Source organism: Callithrix jacchus, chromosome 7 (assembly GCF_049354715.1).
Source record: "Callithrix jacchus isolate 240 chromosome 7, calJac240_pri, whole genome shotgun sequence".
Lineage (NCBI taxonomy): Eukaryota > Metazoa > Chordata > Mammalia > Primates > Cebidae > Callithrix > Callithrix jacchus.
Window position 1 is genome coordinate 158,563,207 of NC_133508.1, and position 18,312 is coordinate 158,581,518.

At 40.9% G+C, this 18,312-nt stretch overlaps 2 protein-coding genes across 2 annotated transcripts in view; both read left to right on the plus strand.

The window, feature by feature from the left end:
- The window catches only part of LOC100395293 (myomegalin), a 201,819-nt gene that overhangs the window by 118,167 nt on the left and 65,340 nt on the right, over positions 1-18,312 (plus strand). Inside the window, 9 exon segments of the mRNA XM_078332881.1 lie at positions 8,508-8,639; positions 9,685-9,804; positions 10,044-10,136; positions 10,259-10,471; positions 12,664-12,822; positions 13,696-13,809; positions 14,279-14,416; positions 15,595-15,774; positions 16,688-16,882. Coding sequence (XP_078189007.1) covers positions 8,508-8,639; positions 9,685-9,804; positions 10,044-10,136; positions 10,259-10,471; positions 12,664-12,822; positions 13,696-13,809; positions 14,279-14,416; positions 15,595-15,774; positions 16,688-16,882 — 1,344 coding nt within the window.
- LOC144577092 (uncharacterized) lies at positions 698-2,025 on the plus strand. Its single transcript, XM_078332882.1, has one exon. It carries the CDS (start codon positions 713-715, stop codon positions 1,877-1,879), a length of 1,167 nt encoding a protein of 388 aa, XP_078189008.1. The 5' UTR covers positions 698-712; the 3' UTR covers positions 1,880-2,025.

Below are 18,312 nucleotides of genomic sequence, written 5' to 3' on the forward strand. Positions count from 1 at the left end.
CGTGGCACTGTACGAGGACGAGGGGAGGGGGTGCGGCCGTCTCCTCCCCGCGAGGAGGAGCCTGGGAACATCCCGCAGGGGCGGGAGGATCCTTGTGGGGACGGTGCGCCTTTCAGGTGAGGCCTTAGCGGGTGAACGCGGCTGGCTGCGCTGTGCGCCATCGTGCTCTCCGCTCCGCAGCCGCCGTGAGCCGGGCGTGTGGCAGGATTTGGGGCGAGGGGCGCCCCGGCCACTCCCCGCATGCGCAGAGCCGGGAGCGCGCCGACCGGACTACAGCTCCCAGAAGAGGCGCGCGAGGCCGCCGACGCGAGCGGCTGGAGCCATCTTGAAATCTGAGCCTCCGTCCCCGAGGCCTTGCGTCGGCGCGGGCGGCCGCCGGTGCCCTGGGAGCCCGGGCTGCGAACAGGGGAGGACGTTGAGGACGCGGCGCCTGGCGGGCGAGACAGCGGGGGGAGATGTGGCCGCGTCGGAGCGCGGCCTGCGCCGCCGTCACTCAGCATCCCCCTGGGCGTCTCCACGCCCGCCCCCTGCCCTAGGGGCGGGGCTGACGGCGCTGGTACCCGGAGCCGGCGCCCGGGACAGGGGTGCAGCCCTGCGGAGTGGGGACCCACTGGCCTGTGCCATGCTGACCCGAGACCCCCGAGGCGGGAGACAGAGCGCGGTCACCCGGTAGCCGCCGCCCCGGGAAGCCGGGGACCCTCCAGGAGGGAAGATGAAGGAGATTTGCAGGATCTGCGCCCGGGAGCTGTGCGGAAACCAGCGGCGCTGGATCTTCCACACGGCGTCCAAGCTCAACCTCCAGGTTCTGCTTTCGCACGTCCTGGGCAAGGATGTCCCCCGCGATGGCAAAGCCGAGTTCGCCTGCAGCAAGTGCGCTTTCATGCTCGATCGGATCTATCGGTTCGACACCGTTATTGCCCGGATCGAAGCGCTTTCTATTGAGCGCTTGCAAAAGCTGCTGCTGGAGAAGGATCGCCTCAAGTTCTGCATTGCCAGTATGTATCGGAAGAATAACGAGGACTCCGGCGCGGAGACCAAGGCGGGGAACGGGACGGTTGACATGTCCGTCCTACCCGATGCAAGATACTCTGCACTGCTCCAGGAGGACTTCGCCTATTCAGGGTTTGAGTGCTGGGTAGAGAATGAGGATCAGATGCAGGAGCCGCACAGCTGCCATGCCTCGGAAGGCCCTGGAAACCGACCCAGGAGATGCCGTGGTTGTGCAGCTTTGCGGGTTGCTGATTCTGACTATGAAGCCATTTGTAAGGTGCCTCGAAAGGTGGCCAGAAGCATCTCCTGTGGCCCTTCTAGCAGGTGGTCCACCAGCATTTGCACCGAAGAACCGGCGCTGTCTGAGGTTGGGCCACCTGACTTAGCAAGCACAAAGGTACCCCCAGATGGAGAAAGCATGGAGGAGGAGACGGCGGGTTCCTCCGTGGAATCTTTGGATGCCAGCGTCCAGGCTAGCCCTCCGCAGCAGAAAGACGAGGAGACCGAGAGAAGCTCGAAGGAGCTTGGGAAGTGTGACTGTTGTTCGGATGATCAGGCTCCGCAGCATGGGTGTAATCACAAGTTGGAGTTAGCTCTTAGCATGATTAAGGGTCTTGATTATAAGCCCATCCAGAGCCCCCGAGGGAGCAGGCTTCCGATTCCAGTGAAATCCAGCCCACCTGGAGCCAAGCCTGGCCATAGCATGACAGATGGAGTTAGTTCCGGTTTCCTTAACAGGTCTTTGAAACCCCTTTACAAGACACCTGTGAGTTATCCCTTGGAGCTTTCAGACCTGCAGGAGCTGTGGGATGATCTCTGTGAAGATTATTTGCCGCTCCGGGTCCAGGTATACCAAATGGCTACACACTGCCTTTCTGATTATAGCTAGCTGGCCTCTGGCTTCACATGATTTTGGTCTAGGTGGAGGCTAGTAATATTCTAGACTTGAGAAAATCATGGACCATTTTTGCTGCACCGTTTGCTATGTCTCTTACAGAAACGTGATCTGCACTCAGATGATTTTCTTTTCACAATCCTTTTTGTAAAATCTGTTGTCCTTCCCATTATCAAATTGTATACCTTTTAAAACAAAAAGGTAAAGATTCCCAGTTCACTTTTATCCTATAAAATGAAGACATTTAATCTCATTTCGGGCACTAGAATTTTTCCTCTTAACTCCATTTTCCTTCTTTTTTTTTTTTCGAGTCTTTAAATTTGTTCATGGTTTTTAGATTTTAGACGTTTCCTCCCAATGGCTTTCTGTTAGGCAGTTAGTTCTCTAGTTCTTCCCAGAGCGTTAAGGCTTTCATCCGTAAAATGCCTGTAAATGATTACAGCATAAGGTAAAGGTTTGGAGAAAATCTCTTAATTTACCAGTAAAGTACTATAACATCTGGACATTTATTAAAATTAATAGATTAATTAAAATTAGATTAATCAAATTAATCTAATTAAATTAATCTATTAATTGATTAATTAAAATTAATAAATGAGTGATGACTCATAGAAGAGACAGGAATTCAAGATTTCAAGTATGGTATTGTCACTGAAAATGTTAAGGCGTAAACTGTTCCCAGCCAGAACTTTACTGAGTTCTACAGGAAGATATTTGATATTAAGAAAGGAGTAGCCCATTACTGGATCAGAGGAGAGTTTCATCCGTTTTACTCTCAAATTCTTAATAACTAGAGGATGGCAGTTGCTTAATTTGAGCTATTCATGTCTGCCCAGTTGATTCTGTACCAACCTTTTAAATTCAGCTATGGTAGTTTGTTTCTATAGCAACAGTAAATACTAGGTTCAGTTAACTTTGTGAAACATTCTGGCATGTTCCACTTGATGCAGCTTCTTTAATGATACAGTCACAAAGGTAGATGATCTAGAAGGCATTTTTAGAAAGCTTGCTGCTGGTCAACATCTTTCCGGAAATTCAGAGCCTGGTAAGTGTCATTGTTGATGGTCACATGACATTTTTGAAAAGTAGTTCTATGATATGTATACTTTCTATCACAATAAGATCCTAAGCAGAAAACAGGAGAAAAGTTTTTAAATTTACACAAAATTATGAGAAACAGCATAGATGAAAGTGTCATGAAAGGTAAAAATTCAGTGTGTTTTCATTTGTGTAAAATATTAAGTATTGTTTGCTTGACACTGTGTACTTCTTTTCTTTTGCTGCTTTTTCTTTCAGTGGAAGCTCACAGCTAAATCTGGGCTTTACAGTATTTCTGTGACTAGACATAGGTGTTACAAATTAAACGTGGTTTTCATATTAGGCTCTAAAATTAGTTGGGCCAGGGTGGATGGGAAATAAACTAATTCCCCCAGCCCCCACCAAATATGGCCAATATTGTAGAACATTACATAAAGACTGAGAAAATAACAGCCAAAACGAGATTTTTTTTCTCCACATTTGAATACTATATGTTGGCAACTGGATTTTGAAATTGAGAAGGATTTTAAAGATCGTCTTCAGGCAATCTCTCCATTTGGAGATATGGAAAGTTCATTGTTTAACCAACTTAGCCCATGCAGAGACAAAGATTTCCGACCATTCTAGGCAAGACATTTAATTCTATACATTAAACCTCATTGTGTGAAGTATATAAATTTAAGTAAGTGTTTATTTTAAACCAGGAGCCCTCTTTCTTTAACCTAAAGATGCCTGGAGGCTTCTTCAGAGGTTATGTGAAAAAAAAGGTCATCTGAGTGAACACATAAACTATGGTAACTGTATCTGGGTCAAGTCCCTTTACTTCAGTAAATTTGGACATTAGAGCTTTAAAATAGTAGCATATGACCTTTCTTACATTATTTACTATCTCTAGAAAAATAAAAATTGGGAAGAGGGAGAAAATGTGATTCAGCTTCAAGAAATGTGGCATTTAATTATGATGCCATTTTCTCTAATAATTTAGGGTGTCAGGGAAAATAGATGAATTGGGCCCAACGTGTTTGGAAATAAACTGGGCAGCAAATCTATTGTTGAAATCTGGTTACTTTTAAAGCTCCTTAAGAGTCTTATGACAAAACCAGTGCTAGGGATAATGGCAGACTGGTTTTTGTCTATTTCTCTGAACAAATGTGGAAAGAATAGAAATAATATAAATTTTCTTTTGCTAGTTCTCTTTTCAGTTTGTAGAAACACAAAACCATGAAAGCAAAAATGTTTCCTTTAGTTCAGTTCTGCCACAAATATGAAGAAAATCCTTTAAAGAGCAGGATTGTCTGTAAGGTCATTTTGATTCCTTTGTCTAATCCTCCGCTTACCATATAGTCTGCATATTGTATGCACTATTAAATATTAACATCCAGATTCCTCCTGATTGCTTTTCCTCTTTTTTCTTTCCTCCTTTCCCTCTCTTTTTCTCTTTCTTATTTATTAAAAATAGCAACAGTATAGTTTTGCTTACCGATATTCTGATATTATACAAAGTAATTTATTTGCCTTCCTAGGAATTTATGTATGTTCAGATATCTAAAGAAAGGTTTGAAGCCTTCTTCTAGCTGGTAATTCCCTTCTTTATAGTCTGGCCCTGAACTAGAAAAGCTATCATGAGAGGGGTGTGGTCCCTTAGTAAACAGCAATTTCCCTTTCTATCTAAATTCAGAGAACAGGAGATCTTTGCTTTAAACTTTGCAATGCCAAGGTCTGCTCCTTTGTGACTATGGCAAATTTATCCCACTCATATTTTAGCTGTGTAAAGTGGATCAGGCCCTTTGGAAAATGTTGTCATTAGATGCTGGTAAAAGGTTAGGCCTTTAATTTTATGCTAGTCAGTGGCTCTTGTCTGTCTCCTATTATTAACAATAGGGATGAGAATTATAAGAGTTTGAGATCTATAGCTCATTACTGGGAGGACTAAAAAGTGCCAAGAAAAATGCTGTTAACACAAAAGGCCTAAAAGTCTCACATTTTGCAACCCTAGGCCTGGAAGCAGTTCTCTTTTCTGATACTGGGAAGCCTTTGTCCCAATTCTGAGTCAAAAGTGCCTTGATTTAAAATTACATTATCATTTCCACATGATTTTAGTACCTGAGTGTCGTGAGAGTAACGCTGATTCTATCACATCAGGTATTATTTCTCGGGCCACACTCATCGTAGGAGTGATTGTTTTCTGTACTTGATACGTCACAAGAATTCATGATGTTGTTGACTCAGTGGAACTTGCTGAGTGCCCTTTCAGCAGACTGTTACCCGCAAGGACATTTTTCTGAGATGTGAAATAGTAAATTATTACAAATAAAGGAGAAACAAATACCTTCCAACTTTTAGGTCAGTACATGCTTTCTTATGATTATTCATGCCAGGATTGCTTCATATGAGATTCGGATTCTGTATGTACTTTCCTGTGGCACTCTCTGGCTTTAAAGTTGATGTTTGAATATATATTGTATGTAGTCTTATTTCTAAGAGAACCACCGAAGGCCTGTTTTTGTTTGTTTTTTATTCTTATTCATTCATTAAACAAAGACTTTTGATCTCTGCAGTATTCCTGGCGTTATGGTAGGCAGCGGGTTTATAGAAATGAGACATACATTCCCAACCTGAGTGGGAATCCACTTCAGTTTAATTGGATTCTTTTCCTGATTTCCCATGTAACCTTGGACTAATTACTTCTCTAAGTTTCTATTTCCATGTATGTAAAATAGGATTGGATTAGATGGTTAGTTTATAAAGTTTCCTTCACTGCTCTAAGTTTCTTTGGTTTAAAGTAAATAAATATGACCACCTTCCCTGCCATTTTAAGCTTGAAGCTATTTTCTTTGATTCTGCCTGTTAAAGTTTAAATTTCAAAATATCTTACTGTAGATGTTATTGTTGTTTTACACTGAGCAAGTAAGTCAAATTTTATGGAGAGAGTTTTATCGTTAAGTAAACGATAAATGTATTCATTAGTTGGAATTGTTGTAAATATCTATTAACGTGGTTACCTTGCCCGTGGTGTGACATAGTTCACATCGCCCTGGGTGAAGGCTTTCTGTTTTACCCACAACAACAAATATCTCAAATACTTTTTCAGAAGTCATCCGTGCTGCTTTTTTTTTTTCCTTCTCCCACTATCCAGTCCACCAGCAAGTCCTGTTAGCTATACTTTTAAAGCATATCCATATCCATCCATTTATGTTCCCCTCCCTTATGCCCCGGAATCCAGGCCACTATTGTCTTTCACCTGCACTACGGTAGCAGCCTCCTAGCTGGTCTCGCTGCCTCTGTTGATGCTCCCCAATAATTCATTTACCACTGTCTGATCTTTTGAAAACTTATGTATGATTGCCTGTTAAAAAAAAAAACTGCATCTATTCTCATTCCAATTTAAATGAAATCCAGCTTCATTAAGCCTGCTGTCTGAGGCTGGATGTGACCTGGTCCCCGCCTACCTCTCCACCCCATTGAGTGTCCCTATCCCCTTTGCCCACTGTACTGTAGCCCTGTGCTATCCAGCAAGCTAGCCTCTAGCCTTTAGGAGCTGTTGAGCCCTTGAAATGTGGCTAGTCCAAATTGAGATATGCTGTGAGTATAAAATAAACCTTGAATTTCAGATTTATGAAAAATCATGTAAAGTATCTCATTAATAATTTTGATATTGTTTGTTTATGACAACATTTTGGATATATTGGGTTAAATAAAATATTTTGTTAAAATTAAGTTTACCTATTATTTTTTACTTTGTTCTTTGAAGCTACTAGAAAATTAAAAATTACCTACACGGCTCACATTATATTTCTATTACAGAATACAACTCTAGCCACAGAGACCTTTCTCTTTTCCAGGCTCATATTCCATTATCTGTTCTTTCTCCCTGGATTGTTCTGCTGATCTTTGCAGGACTGGTTCTGTTTCCTTCAGATCTCTATTTAAATAGAGACCTTTATTTAAAAGGTTAAAATACTCTAAATTGCTTGATCAGAGAAAGCCTCATAAAGACCTTTCTTTGATCAAGCAATTTAGAGTATTTTAACCACCAACACTCTATTATACCTTCCTATTTTACTACACAGCGCTTGTCGGCAATATTTTCCCTTGTTTGTTTATTGTGTACGCCCCACTCTAAGCCCTGCAAAATACAAGTTTCAAGAGCGCAGGGACTTTGTCTTGCTTGGTACTCTATCTTCAGGACAGTGCCTAGTACATAGTACGCAGCAGGTATATGTTATGTCAGCATTGTATTCCTCCCAGTGCCTCACGTGGCGCTTTGCTTAGTATAGCATTTAGCAGGTGTTAGAAAAGTTGATAAATAGCACTGGAGGAATAAAGAAGATTTTTCTTCTGCAGTCTTTATGCTTCCAGTCAGTTGCTCCAGGAAGGGATTTAAGGTAAGCTGCTACTTCACTGCCTGGAAGGTGGCAATCAAGCCTGAAAGTGTGAGGGAAAGAAAACACGAATAGCAGTTGCCTTTTTTCTCTTAGGGAGTTTAGAATTTATATTCCTAATTGAAATGAAAGTGGGTATGGAGGGGGCAAGATCAAATTTAATTGTCACAGTAAATTTGCAAAGTTTTATTTTGACACTCTTAGCTTGTGGTGATGACTAGGAATAGTTCAATAAGTTTATCTTATTGTCCCATGTATAAATCGTACTTTTTTTTGCTCCTGAATCTTTTTAATGAATTGATATTTCTGTAAAACGTATCTCCTTCCCATTTCACTATGGATTATTTATGCTTATGCTGTAAATATACCTTTAAGTAGGCACATCTATTTTAAACTTATTTTATTTGTTTTCTTTTTATTTTGAAACAATTTCAAATGTACAGAGACATTATAAGAGAAATACCAAGAACTCCTGTATGACCCTCACCCTGACTTACCAGTTGCAAATATTTTGTCACATTTGCTGTATCTCTCCCACTGTCTGTATTTGCATGTTATATTTTTAAAATTCTTGATCCATTTGAGAATTAGTTGTAGTTGTAGCATTATGCTCCTTTACCCTAAATGCTTCAGCATTATTTCCTAATGACAAGGACATCTTATCTATAATCACAGTACAATTACCAAATTTAGAAAATTCGACATTGATAAAATGCTGTTATAAATAGTTCAGGTCGAAATCTGCCATTTTTTTCCAATAATGTGAAACAAGCATTTTGTAAGAAAGGTAGCTGGAATGTAACTTCTCTCAGGAGTAGTGTGAGTTTGATGAGTATGCCTTTTCAACTCCTTGATTAAAAACAGAACAAAGCAAATATTTGGTCATTGCAAGCATTTCCTTTATTAAACCCTCCCCTTCTCAGTGAACTCTGAATTAGTTGCTTTCACTGAATAAATACATAGTGTTTGTGTGAATTGGTAGGGAAAGGCGGAGAGGGAAGCTGGAGAGCAGAGTACAAATGGAGGTGAGCCAGCACTCAGTAAGGAACAGGCCTGTCTTTAGGAATTTATATTGATAATTTGTGCAACAAATGTGATTTCTCAATCTCTGGCAAAAGATGCAACAGACATTTTTGAAGACAAAAATAAAATTTTGTTGGCTGCATTTAATTCACAGTACTTATTTTGCTGTTTCTTCCTAGCCCATGACTGAAGAGTTACTCAAACAACGAAAGCTGAATTCACATGAGACCACTATAACTCATCAGTCTGTACCTGATTCCCATTTGGCAGAACTCCAGGAAAAAATCCAGCAAACAGAGGCCACCAACAAGGTATGATTAGTACTATGCCCTAGGAGATGACAGGGTTTTCCTGAGGATGTGACAGGCACTAGCCTGAATCTATCAACCTGCGTAGGACTTGGGAGATGAATACTGTGTACTCCTTGTGCTCTAGGGAATATTTCATTTAAAAGTGTAGTTCTTCCCTTTATTCTTATCAAGATTTTAGCTTGTTCTGTACAGCTTATAATTTCTGGTGCTTTTCGGGTGTGTAATTAAAACTTGCATGCAGACCAGGCACAGTGGCTCACACCTGTAATCCCAGTGCTTTGGGAGCCAAGACAGACAGCTCATGAGGTCAGGAGTTTGAGACCAGCCTGGTCAACATGATGAAACCCTGTCTGTACTAAAAACAAAGAAAGTTAGCCAGGCATTGTGGCAGGTGCCTGTAATCCCAGCTACTTGGGAGGCTGAGGCAGGAGAATTGCTTGAACCCGGGAGGGGAAGGCTGCCATGAGCTAAGACCATGCCACTGCACTCCAGCCTGGGCAACAGAGTGAGACTCCGTCTCAGAAAACAAAACAAAACAAAAAACTTGCATACAATCTTTAACTGTAAAAGGCGCAGAGATAAGAGGTCTATGTTTTTTATTTTATCTTAACTTGTTACCACTTTCTAGACCATGAATTTTAATGTCTGGTTTAGAAGAAAATTGCTACAATTTGGGATGCTGAACTTGTGGCCTGGGTGCCCTTATAGTGCCCTCTCCTATGCTAGATAGTAGAAGCTCTTTGGTCTTGACATAAGGGATCCATTCTAGGAACCACGTGCCTAGTTGGTCCATGTGGACGAGTTCCTAGACTGACTGTCATCATGCAGCTAGCACAGTGCATGAAAATTGAGACAGTTGAGTATTTCATTTTTCCTGCTAGTCGTTGTTGCTGATTGACTTAGGACTTGAATGGCATATGGGAAAAATAACAAGGTAATATCGCCTAAGAAATTCTTCCAATTCTAGATTTGAGGAAAGGCTTTATTTGCTTGAAGTTAAAACACATCATTGACCTAAAAAACTGTTTTTCTTTGCTGAATTCAGATTCTTCAAGAGAAACTTAATGAAATGAGCTATGAACTAAAGTGTGCTCAGGAGTCATCTCAAAAGCAAGATGGTACAATTCAGAACCTCAAGGACACTCTGAAAAGCAGGGAAAGTGAGGTAAAATATTTAGCAATCAAGGACCTGCCTGGAAACAACTGGGCCCATCAAAGTAGACAGGTGTTTTACGTTTTGTCAAAACGGATATTGCCAAACTAACAGATCTTAGCCTGGAGAAATGGTAGCTTAACCTCAACTGATATTTTGGAATAGTCCTGGTACTAAAATCTGTACAGGTGAGATCATGGAATTTATAGTTCGTTTATTAACATGTGTGATGTTCCCTCTCTCATTTTCAGACTGAGGAGTTGTACCGGGTGATCGAAGGTCAAAATGACACAATGGCAAATCTTCGAGAAATGCTACACCAAAGCCAGCTTGGACAACTTCACGTATGTGAGGGTCACACGGGACAGGAGAGACTTCAGTTGGTCGCAGTCTTGGTTTCATCTCCACAGTCTTTGCAGGGACTCAGTGCTCGCCCTCTTGTGACTGATTTCTACTCTCTTTTCAGAGCTCAGAGGGTACTGCCCCAGCTCAGCAACAGGTGGCTCTGCTTGACCTTCAGAGTGCTTTGTTCTGCAGCCAGCTTGAAATACAGAAGCTCCAGAGGGTGGTACGACAGAGAGAGCGCCAACTGGCTGATGCCAGACAACGTGTGCAGTTTGTAGAGGCCGCAGCCCATGAGCGAGAACAGCAGAAAGAGGCTTCTTGGAAACATAACCAGGTAAATCATTAACTATTCTATAGCCCTGAATGCTGACTTTGCCCTGATAATAACTTTTTGGCAGAATCGTTTGTGTTGAACCATTGAGTCACTTACTTTGAGTTCAGTGGTTGTTGAACTCAAATACTTAGATTTGAACTCAAGTAAAATTTGAACTTAATAAAACCGCCCTTGCACTATGTGCTAGTCACAGTAGTCCCCCCTTATCCGCGGTTTCACTTTCCACGGTTTCAGGTATCAGGGGTCAACCACTCCAAAAATATTAAGATATTTCAAGAGAGACAACATTCACATACCTTTTATTGCAGCATGTTGTTATAATTCTTCTATTTTATTGCTATTGTCAATCTGTGTTATGTCTAATTTATAAGTAAAACTTTATCACAGTTATCTATGTATATGAAAAAAACAGTATATATAGGCTTCTGTGCTGTCTGTGGTTTCAGGAATCCACTGGGCGTCTTAGAATGAATGTATCCTCTGTGGGTAATGGGTGGCTACTGTGTTGAGTTGTGCCCTGGAAATAACAAGGATGAATAGCACAGGCTCCTTTCTTTCTTTCTTTCTTTTTTTTTTTTCTTTTTGAGACACAGTTTCTCTCTTGTTACCCAGGCTGGAGTGCAATGGCGCGATCTCGGCTCACTGCAACCTCCACCTCCTGGGTTCAGGCAATTCTCCTGCCTCAGCCTCCCGAGTAGCTGGGATTACAGGCACGTGCCACCATGCCCAGCTAATTTTTTTGTATTTTGAGTAGAGACGGGGTTTCACCATGTTGACCAGGATAGTCTCGATCTCTTGACCTCGTGATCCACCCGCCGCGGCCTCCCAAAGTGCTGGGATTACAGGCTTGAGCCACCGCGCCCGGCCCTCCTTCCTTTTAAGTTACTTATGGTTTAGTATGAGAGACAGTCACATAGCTGAATTTCAGTGTGGTAAGTTCTAAAGGGGATGTTTGTAGGGGACCTACAGGAATATCTAGCTGGGGCTGAGGAAAGGAGTCAAGGAAAGCTTCATGAAGTAGGAGATATCTGAGGTTATTCTTGAAGGATGGGTAAAACCAGACAGAAAACTGGGGAAGAACCGCTAAGGTCAGAGGAATGACATGCGTGATAATCAGCCCTGTATTTTATTTTTTATAATAAATACACAGTTATAATAAATAATTATGAATAATAAAATACACAATTCTTAAATGGTTCCTTTATCTTGTTAGCTTACAGCATATGTGTTTAGGATTTAAAAGATTTTTTTGTGATCTCTTTTCTTCAGCTCTTTAATACCCAGATTTAAAAGTATAATTTTTTGAAGGATGTCCCTGGTTTAGTGGTTTGGAGATTAAATATTAGTCCTGAATTTCCTTTTGAAATATTAAAATTTCAGATGTCTTGGCAGGGTTGGGAAGTGGTGGAGGGATGGGTGTGGAAACAGTGTTTAAATTTTTGTTATTTACCTAAAGGAAAAATGTTTCCAAGGTTTATTTAGTTGGTGAGAATATGTATTTTGGGAGCTTTCTAAAGTAACAGATGATTTAAATATCACTGACTTTATTATTAGAAAAACATACATGGCAAACTAAGAAGAGTGATGGTCTCTGTGAGATCTTGAGAAAAAAAGGATGATGGGAATAGTCTTATCCTTGAGCTTATTGTAAATAATCCAAGTTTACAACAGGACAGAGTCTCACTTACTAGTTCTATAGGTGTATCCTTTTTAAACTAAAAATAAGTATTGAACCATAATATCGGGAATAATCTATCCTTGAGCTTACTGTAAATAATCCAGGTTTACAACGGGACAGATTCCCACTTACTGGTTCTACAGGTGTATCCTTTTTAAACTAAAAATAAGTATTGAACCATAATATCGGGAATAATCTATCCTTGAGCTTACTGTAAATAATCCAGGTTTACAACGGGACAGATTCCCACTTACTGGTTCTATAGGTGTATCCTTTTTAAACTAAAAATAAGTATTGAACCATAATATCAAGCTTACTTCCTACCCTATTCACAATTTTTATAATTTTCCACCTCCTGTTCAATCACGTATGATATTTCTATGGCAGTTTTACTAATGGCACCTTCTACTGCCTTATCTTTCATTTTATATGTCTTGAAAATTTTAAGGCTTCTATATCTAATAACCATGTGAGAATTTTAGGTCTCTTTAAAAAGGCAATATGTTTAATTCAGGAATTACGAAAAGCCTTGCAACAGCTACAAGAAGAATTGCAGAATAAGAGCCAACAGCTTCGTGCCCAGGAGGCTGAAAAATACAGTGAGATTCGAACCCAGGAACAAAACATCCAGCACCTAAACCATAGTCTGAGTCACAAGGAGCAGTTGCTTCAGGTGAGCTTACCTGATTTCAATGAAAGCTGGGCTCATAGAACTCTGAAATTTGTTTATATAATTTTAAGATATTAATACCCCTGTGTTGAGTACTGGCTATATGAACAAAAAAGAGGAGGATTTAAAATAAATAGAAAATAATTTATGAATTAAGATGCTTACTAACAAGTGTTAAGAAACAGTACATACAGCCCTGACTTAAGCAGTCTTTAATGAAGTCTTTAATAAAGACTTAATATTCAGAAAATAGTTATTAAGCACCTCGATGAGCCAAACAGTTCTCTGGGCGTTGGAAAGACAAAAGATTTGGCTACTGCTCTCAGTTTAATAGATGAAGACAAACTGTACAGAAACTTAGAGTAATTTTGATGATAGAAAGTTTTAGGGGAAAATGGAGCATTTGGAAAAGACTGATCTGTTCTGCCGCCCACTCTAAGCTTCAGTTACGTCGAACCCAGTGCATTTCACTGAATGTACAGTTTTTTCATTGTATGCATAGTGTGCATAATTTTTTTCTCTAATATACTCTCCTCTCCCCTCTTCATTTAGGAAATCCTAGTCCTTTAATTAAGACTGACTGTAAATACTACATCCTCTGTGAGGTCTTTACTGACACCTGCAGGCCGAGTTAGGCACTGCGTCCTGTGGTCCCCTGCTAGCTAGCGGATGTTGCAGACGGTTAATTCTATGTGTTGTGTCTATTGTTTGTTGCCGAATAGTTAAAAATGTGTATGTCTCTTACAATCTCTGCTAAACTTGTTACTCTTGAGGAGAGTGACCACGTCTTGTTATTTTTTATCCTGAATAGCAAATTACTTGGCAATTTAGTTAATATTGGATAAAAGAAAAAAGGAAACTATTTTTTGGTCTCAGGAATTTCAGGAGCTCCTACAGTATCGAGATAAGTCAGACAAAACTCTTGAAGCAAATGAAATGTTGCTGGAGAAACTTCGCCAGCGTATGCATGATAAAGCTGTTGCTCTGGAGGTATGTATTATTTTGCCCACTATGTATTATAGAAATTTAGGCCGGACGCGGTGGCTCACGCCTGTAATCCCAGCACTTTGGGAGGCTGACGCGGGTGGATCAGGAGGTTAAGAGATCAAGACCATCCTGGTCAGCATGGTGAAATCCCGTCTCTACTAAAAAAAAAAAAAAAAAAAAAAAAATTAGCTGGGCACGGTGTCACGTGCCTGTAATCCCAGCCACTCGGGAGGCTGAGGCAGGAGAATTGCCTGAACCCAGGAGGCAGAGGTTGCGGTGAGCCGAGATCGCGCCATTGCACTCCAGCCTGGGTAACAAGAGCGAAACTCCGTCTCAAAAAAAAAAAAAAGAAATTTGTGTCTACTTAAATTTGCTGCTTTGGGATTTGGTTTTCTATTCTTCCATCTTGTTGAATAAGAATGATCAGGATAGTGAATCTTACAGAGCTTTAGGAATCTTCCTTTCCTTGCAGCGGGCTATAGATGAAAAATTCTCTGCTGTAGAAGAGAAAGAAAAAGAACTGCGTCAGCTTCGCCTTGCTGTGAGAGAGCGAGATCATGACTTAGAGAGACTGCGTGGGGTCCTCTCCTCCAATGAAGCTACTATGCAGGTAAGAGCACAACCTATCGCGACATGGTATTCCTCTCCCACCTGTGTTCTAAGCCTGAAACATGACCCCCTTCCATCATTTTCTGAAAAACAGGGAGTTTGCTTTATAAGAGGGGAGAAAACCAAAAATAGCAGTCACTGGTTCCATCATTGTAGATTAGAAAGTGAGAGATTTTGGCACTTCTACTTTTTTTTGTTTTTTTTTTTTAATTGCATTTTAGGTTTTGGGGTACATGTGCAGAACATGCAAGATAGTTGCAACACGTGGCAGTGTGTTTTGCTGCCTTCCTCCCCTTCACCCACATTTGGCATTTCTCCCCATGCTATCCCTCCCCAGCTCCCCTCCCCCCCGCTGTCCCTCCCCTATTCCCCCCAACAGATCCCAGTGTGTAGTGCTCCCTTCCCTGGGTCCATGTGTTCTCATTGTTCATCACCCGCCTGTGAGTGAGAATATGCGGTATTTCATTTTCTGTTCTTGTGTCAGTTTGCTGAGAATGATGTTCTCCAGATTCATCCATGTCCCTACAAAGGACATGAACTCATCATTTTTGATTGTTGCATAATATTCCATGGTGTATATGTGCCACATTTTCCCAGTCCAGTCTGTCATCGATGGGCATTTGTGTTGGTTTTGTGAGGAGAGACAGTGAATATTGATTTCTGTTTACACAGTTCTGATTTACTTCCAATTCTTGTTCATACGTAAATTCTCTCTCTCCCCCACGCCCGTCTTTCTCTCTCACTTTTTTTTTTTTTAACTGAAACATTGCCAGGGTGTAACTATTATATTGTGTTTTCTACATTAATATTATATACATGCATGTGAATTGCCATAGTTGGAATACTTATCAACATTTACTGTGGGCTTTTTTGGATATTTATTTTAGAGCTTATGTATCTAAGTATCTGCCACTTTTCCGAGAAATCCTTTATAGCATAGTGTACTTCCTCCAGAGACTTCATTTTATCATATATTCTATACTTAATCTCTCCACAATCTAGATAAAAGTTTCTAAAAACGAAAAAAATAAATTAGTATGGCATTGTCTAGGTCAATGTTCTCCTCTTGCAAATAAAAATATTGATGGGAGATGATTTAAAAGTGGATCTAATTTCTCATTTATCCTGAGGAGTATGGGGTAATGTTTTGACTGATGATTGCTCTCTTTATGGCTGTAGAGTATGGAGAGTCTCCTGAGGGCCAAAGGCCTGGAAGTGGAACAATTATCTGCTACCTGTCAAAACCTCCAGTGGCTGAAAGAAGAAATGGAAACCAAATTTAGCCGTTGGCAGAAGGAACAAGAGAGTATCACTCAGCAGTTACAGACATCTCTGCATGACAGGAACAAGGAAGTCGAGGCAAGACTTCAGTTAACTTAAAGGCAGTTGGCTTAGTGATGATGTAAACTGAGCCTTGGGTTAGGACTCTTCAGGTCGGGAGGACTCTGACCCAGTCTTTAATTTCATTCTGTGCCTGAGCAAGTCATTGACTTTCACTGGGATTTTATTTTTCACATCTAGAAACTTAAGCTGGCAATTAACTTTCTCAAAGAAGTTATGTGAGAATTAATGAGACCTAAAAATTGCATCTTTTAATGTAATAGCTAACCTTCGTTAGTTACAGTGTTCGTGCTGGGTCAGGTACTGGTTTAAGATCTTAATGGTTAGTAACTCATTGAATCCTTACAAGTCCATGAGGCACATACTGTTGTCCCTGTTACAGAGAGGAGGAAACAGACTTCTGAACTTGAGAACCTTGTCCAAGCTAAGGTAGCTCCTAAGTAGCAGATCTGGTAACCTAGGCAGTATGGCCCCTCTGTTTCCTCCATCATGAGCCATTGGTTAATACAGAAATTAAAGGAACCAACACCATGATAGCAAACATAGCTGTTTAGTATTCCTTTCAGCTTATTGTTTTCTGCTTCCCCCTATAAGGTTACACTGGGGAGAAAATAAATCAATGAATTGAGTATCCATTTATCCTCATCTAACAATTGTTACATGCCCTGAACAAATAGGAAAGACTTATTTCAGAAAACAGTATGAATGTAAGGGTCCACTAGAGATAGTTTTCTATGTTGTTAGTATTCATTCCTGGGACGTATATTTAGAGACTTCTGCGTTCTGGGCCTGTGCTAGATCTGCTTAAACAAAAATGAGTAAAACATGATACTTATTCTCAATTATCTCACAGCTCCTTCTTTTAAGCTCTTTGATATTTATTGGAGGCAGTTCTTTCCTCCAGAAACTCACAGTGTTCCTTCTGTATTAGGATCTTAGTGCAACATTGCTCTGCAAACTTGGACCAGGGCAGAGTGAGATAGCAGAGGAGCTGTGCCAGCGTCTACAGCGAAAGGAAAGGATGCTGCAGGACCTTCTGAGTGATCGCAACAAACAAGTGGTGGAACATGAAATGGAGATTCAGGGCCTGCTTCAGTCCATGAGCTCCAGGGAGCAGGAAAGCCAAGTAAGGACTAATGCACAGAGCAGAACAGTATCATGTAGTGTATTTATAGTCTGCAAATAGGAAGCATTTGCAGACTATAGCTGTGTGTATATTGATATGTTTTACAGTCAACTGTTTCTTCAATTTATTACCTAGACCACAGTTTTACTTATTTAGTTATTTGTTTAGAGATGGGGGTCTTGCTATTTGTGCAGGCTGGTCTCAAAGTCCTGGGCTCAAGCAATCATCCTGCCTTGGCTTCCCAGAATGCTGGAGTTATACGTGTGAGCCACTGTGCCTGGCCTTAGACCACAGTTTTATACTGATCATCAAAGTATGAAAAATTTTTTGTAAACTTATCTTTGGAAGGGTGCCTAAACAATACATGTATCCATTAACGTCATTATGTACATTTTTTTTCCTTAATAAACTGATCATTTTTATGCCTATAATCCCAGAACTTTGGGAGGCCGAGGCGGGTGGATCACGAGGTCAAGAGATCGAGACCATCCTGGTCAACATAGTGAAACCCCGTCTCTACTAAAAATACAAGAATTAGCTGGGCACGGTGGCACACGCCTGTAGTCCCAGCTACTCGGGAGGCTGAGGCAGGAGAATTGCTTGAACCCAGGAGGCGGAGGTTGCGGTGAGTTGAGATTGCAGCATTGCACTCCAGCCTGGGTAACAAGAGCGAAACTCTTGTCTCAAAAAAAAAATAATAATAATCTTATCATTTTGAGAGAAAGGAGTAGAAGTTTTGGAGTGTTTTGATTTAGATTCTGAATTATTAAGACCTCAGTGATACTTTGCATTTCCAGCCAAGGTATGGGAAAACTTAGACTCAACATGTTTACTCTTAGTTTTTGTTAAATCTGAGTTATCCTAAGAGGAAGAAAAGATTGCATTTTTCAGAGGTCTTGATGAGAATAAATAATCTCATAATAGTATGGGGTATATTACCTTCACAACATTTCAGAAGTAAGTTCTTTTTTTTATTATTATTATTTTTCAAGATGGTGACTCCCTCTGTCACCCAGGCTGCAGTGCAGTGGTGTGATCGCAGCTCACTGCAACCTCTGCCTCCTGGGTTCAAGCGATTCTCCTGCCTCAGCCTCCCCAGTAGCTGGGATTACAGGCATGCACCACTATACCTGGTTAATTTTTGTATTTTTAGTAGAGATGAGGTTTCACCATTTGGCCAGGCTGGTTTCTGATTCCTGGCCTCAAGTGATCTACCCACCTTGGCCTCTCAAAGTGCTGAGATTACAGGCGTGAGCCACCATTCCCTGCCCAGAAGTAAATTCTTAATTTTTCCTTATTTCTGTGTCTTTTCTTCACAAGGCTAAAGACTCTTGGTTGACTTGTGCTACATTTCAGAGACCCAGTAGCTCAGAATACCCCTAGTCAGTTTTTAGAAGAAGAAAGACTCTTTCTTGCCTATGTTATTTAAC

What these genes read in the sequence shown, in the direction of transcription:
- LOC144577092 (XM_078332882.1), top strand. Translation starts at nt 713, where the DNA reads ATGAAGGAGATTTGCAGGATCTGCGCCCGGGAGCTGTGCGGAAACCAG.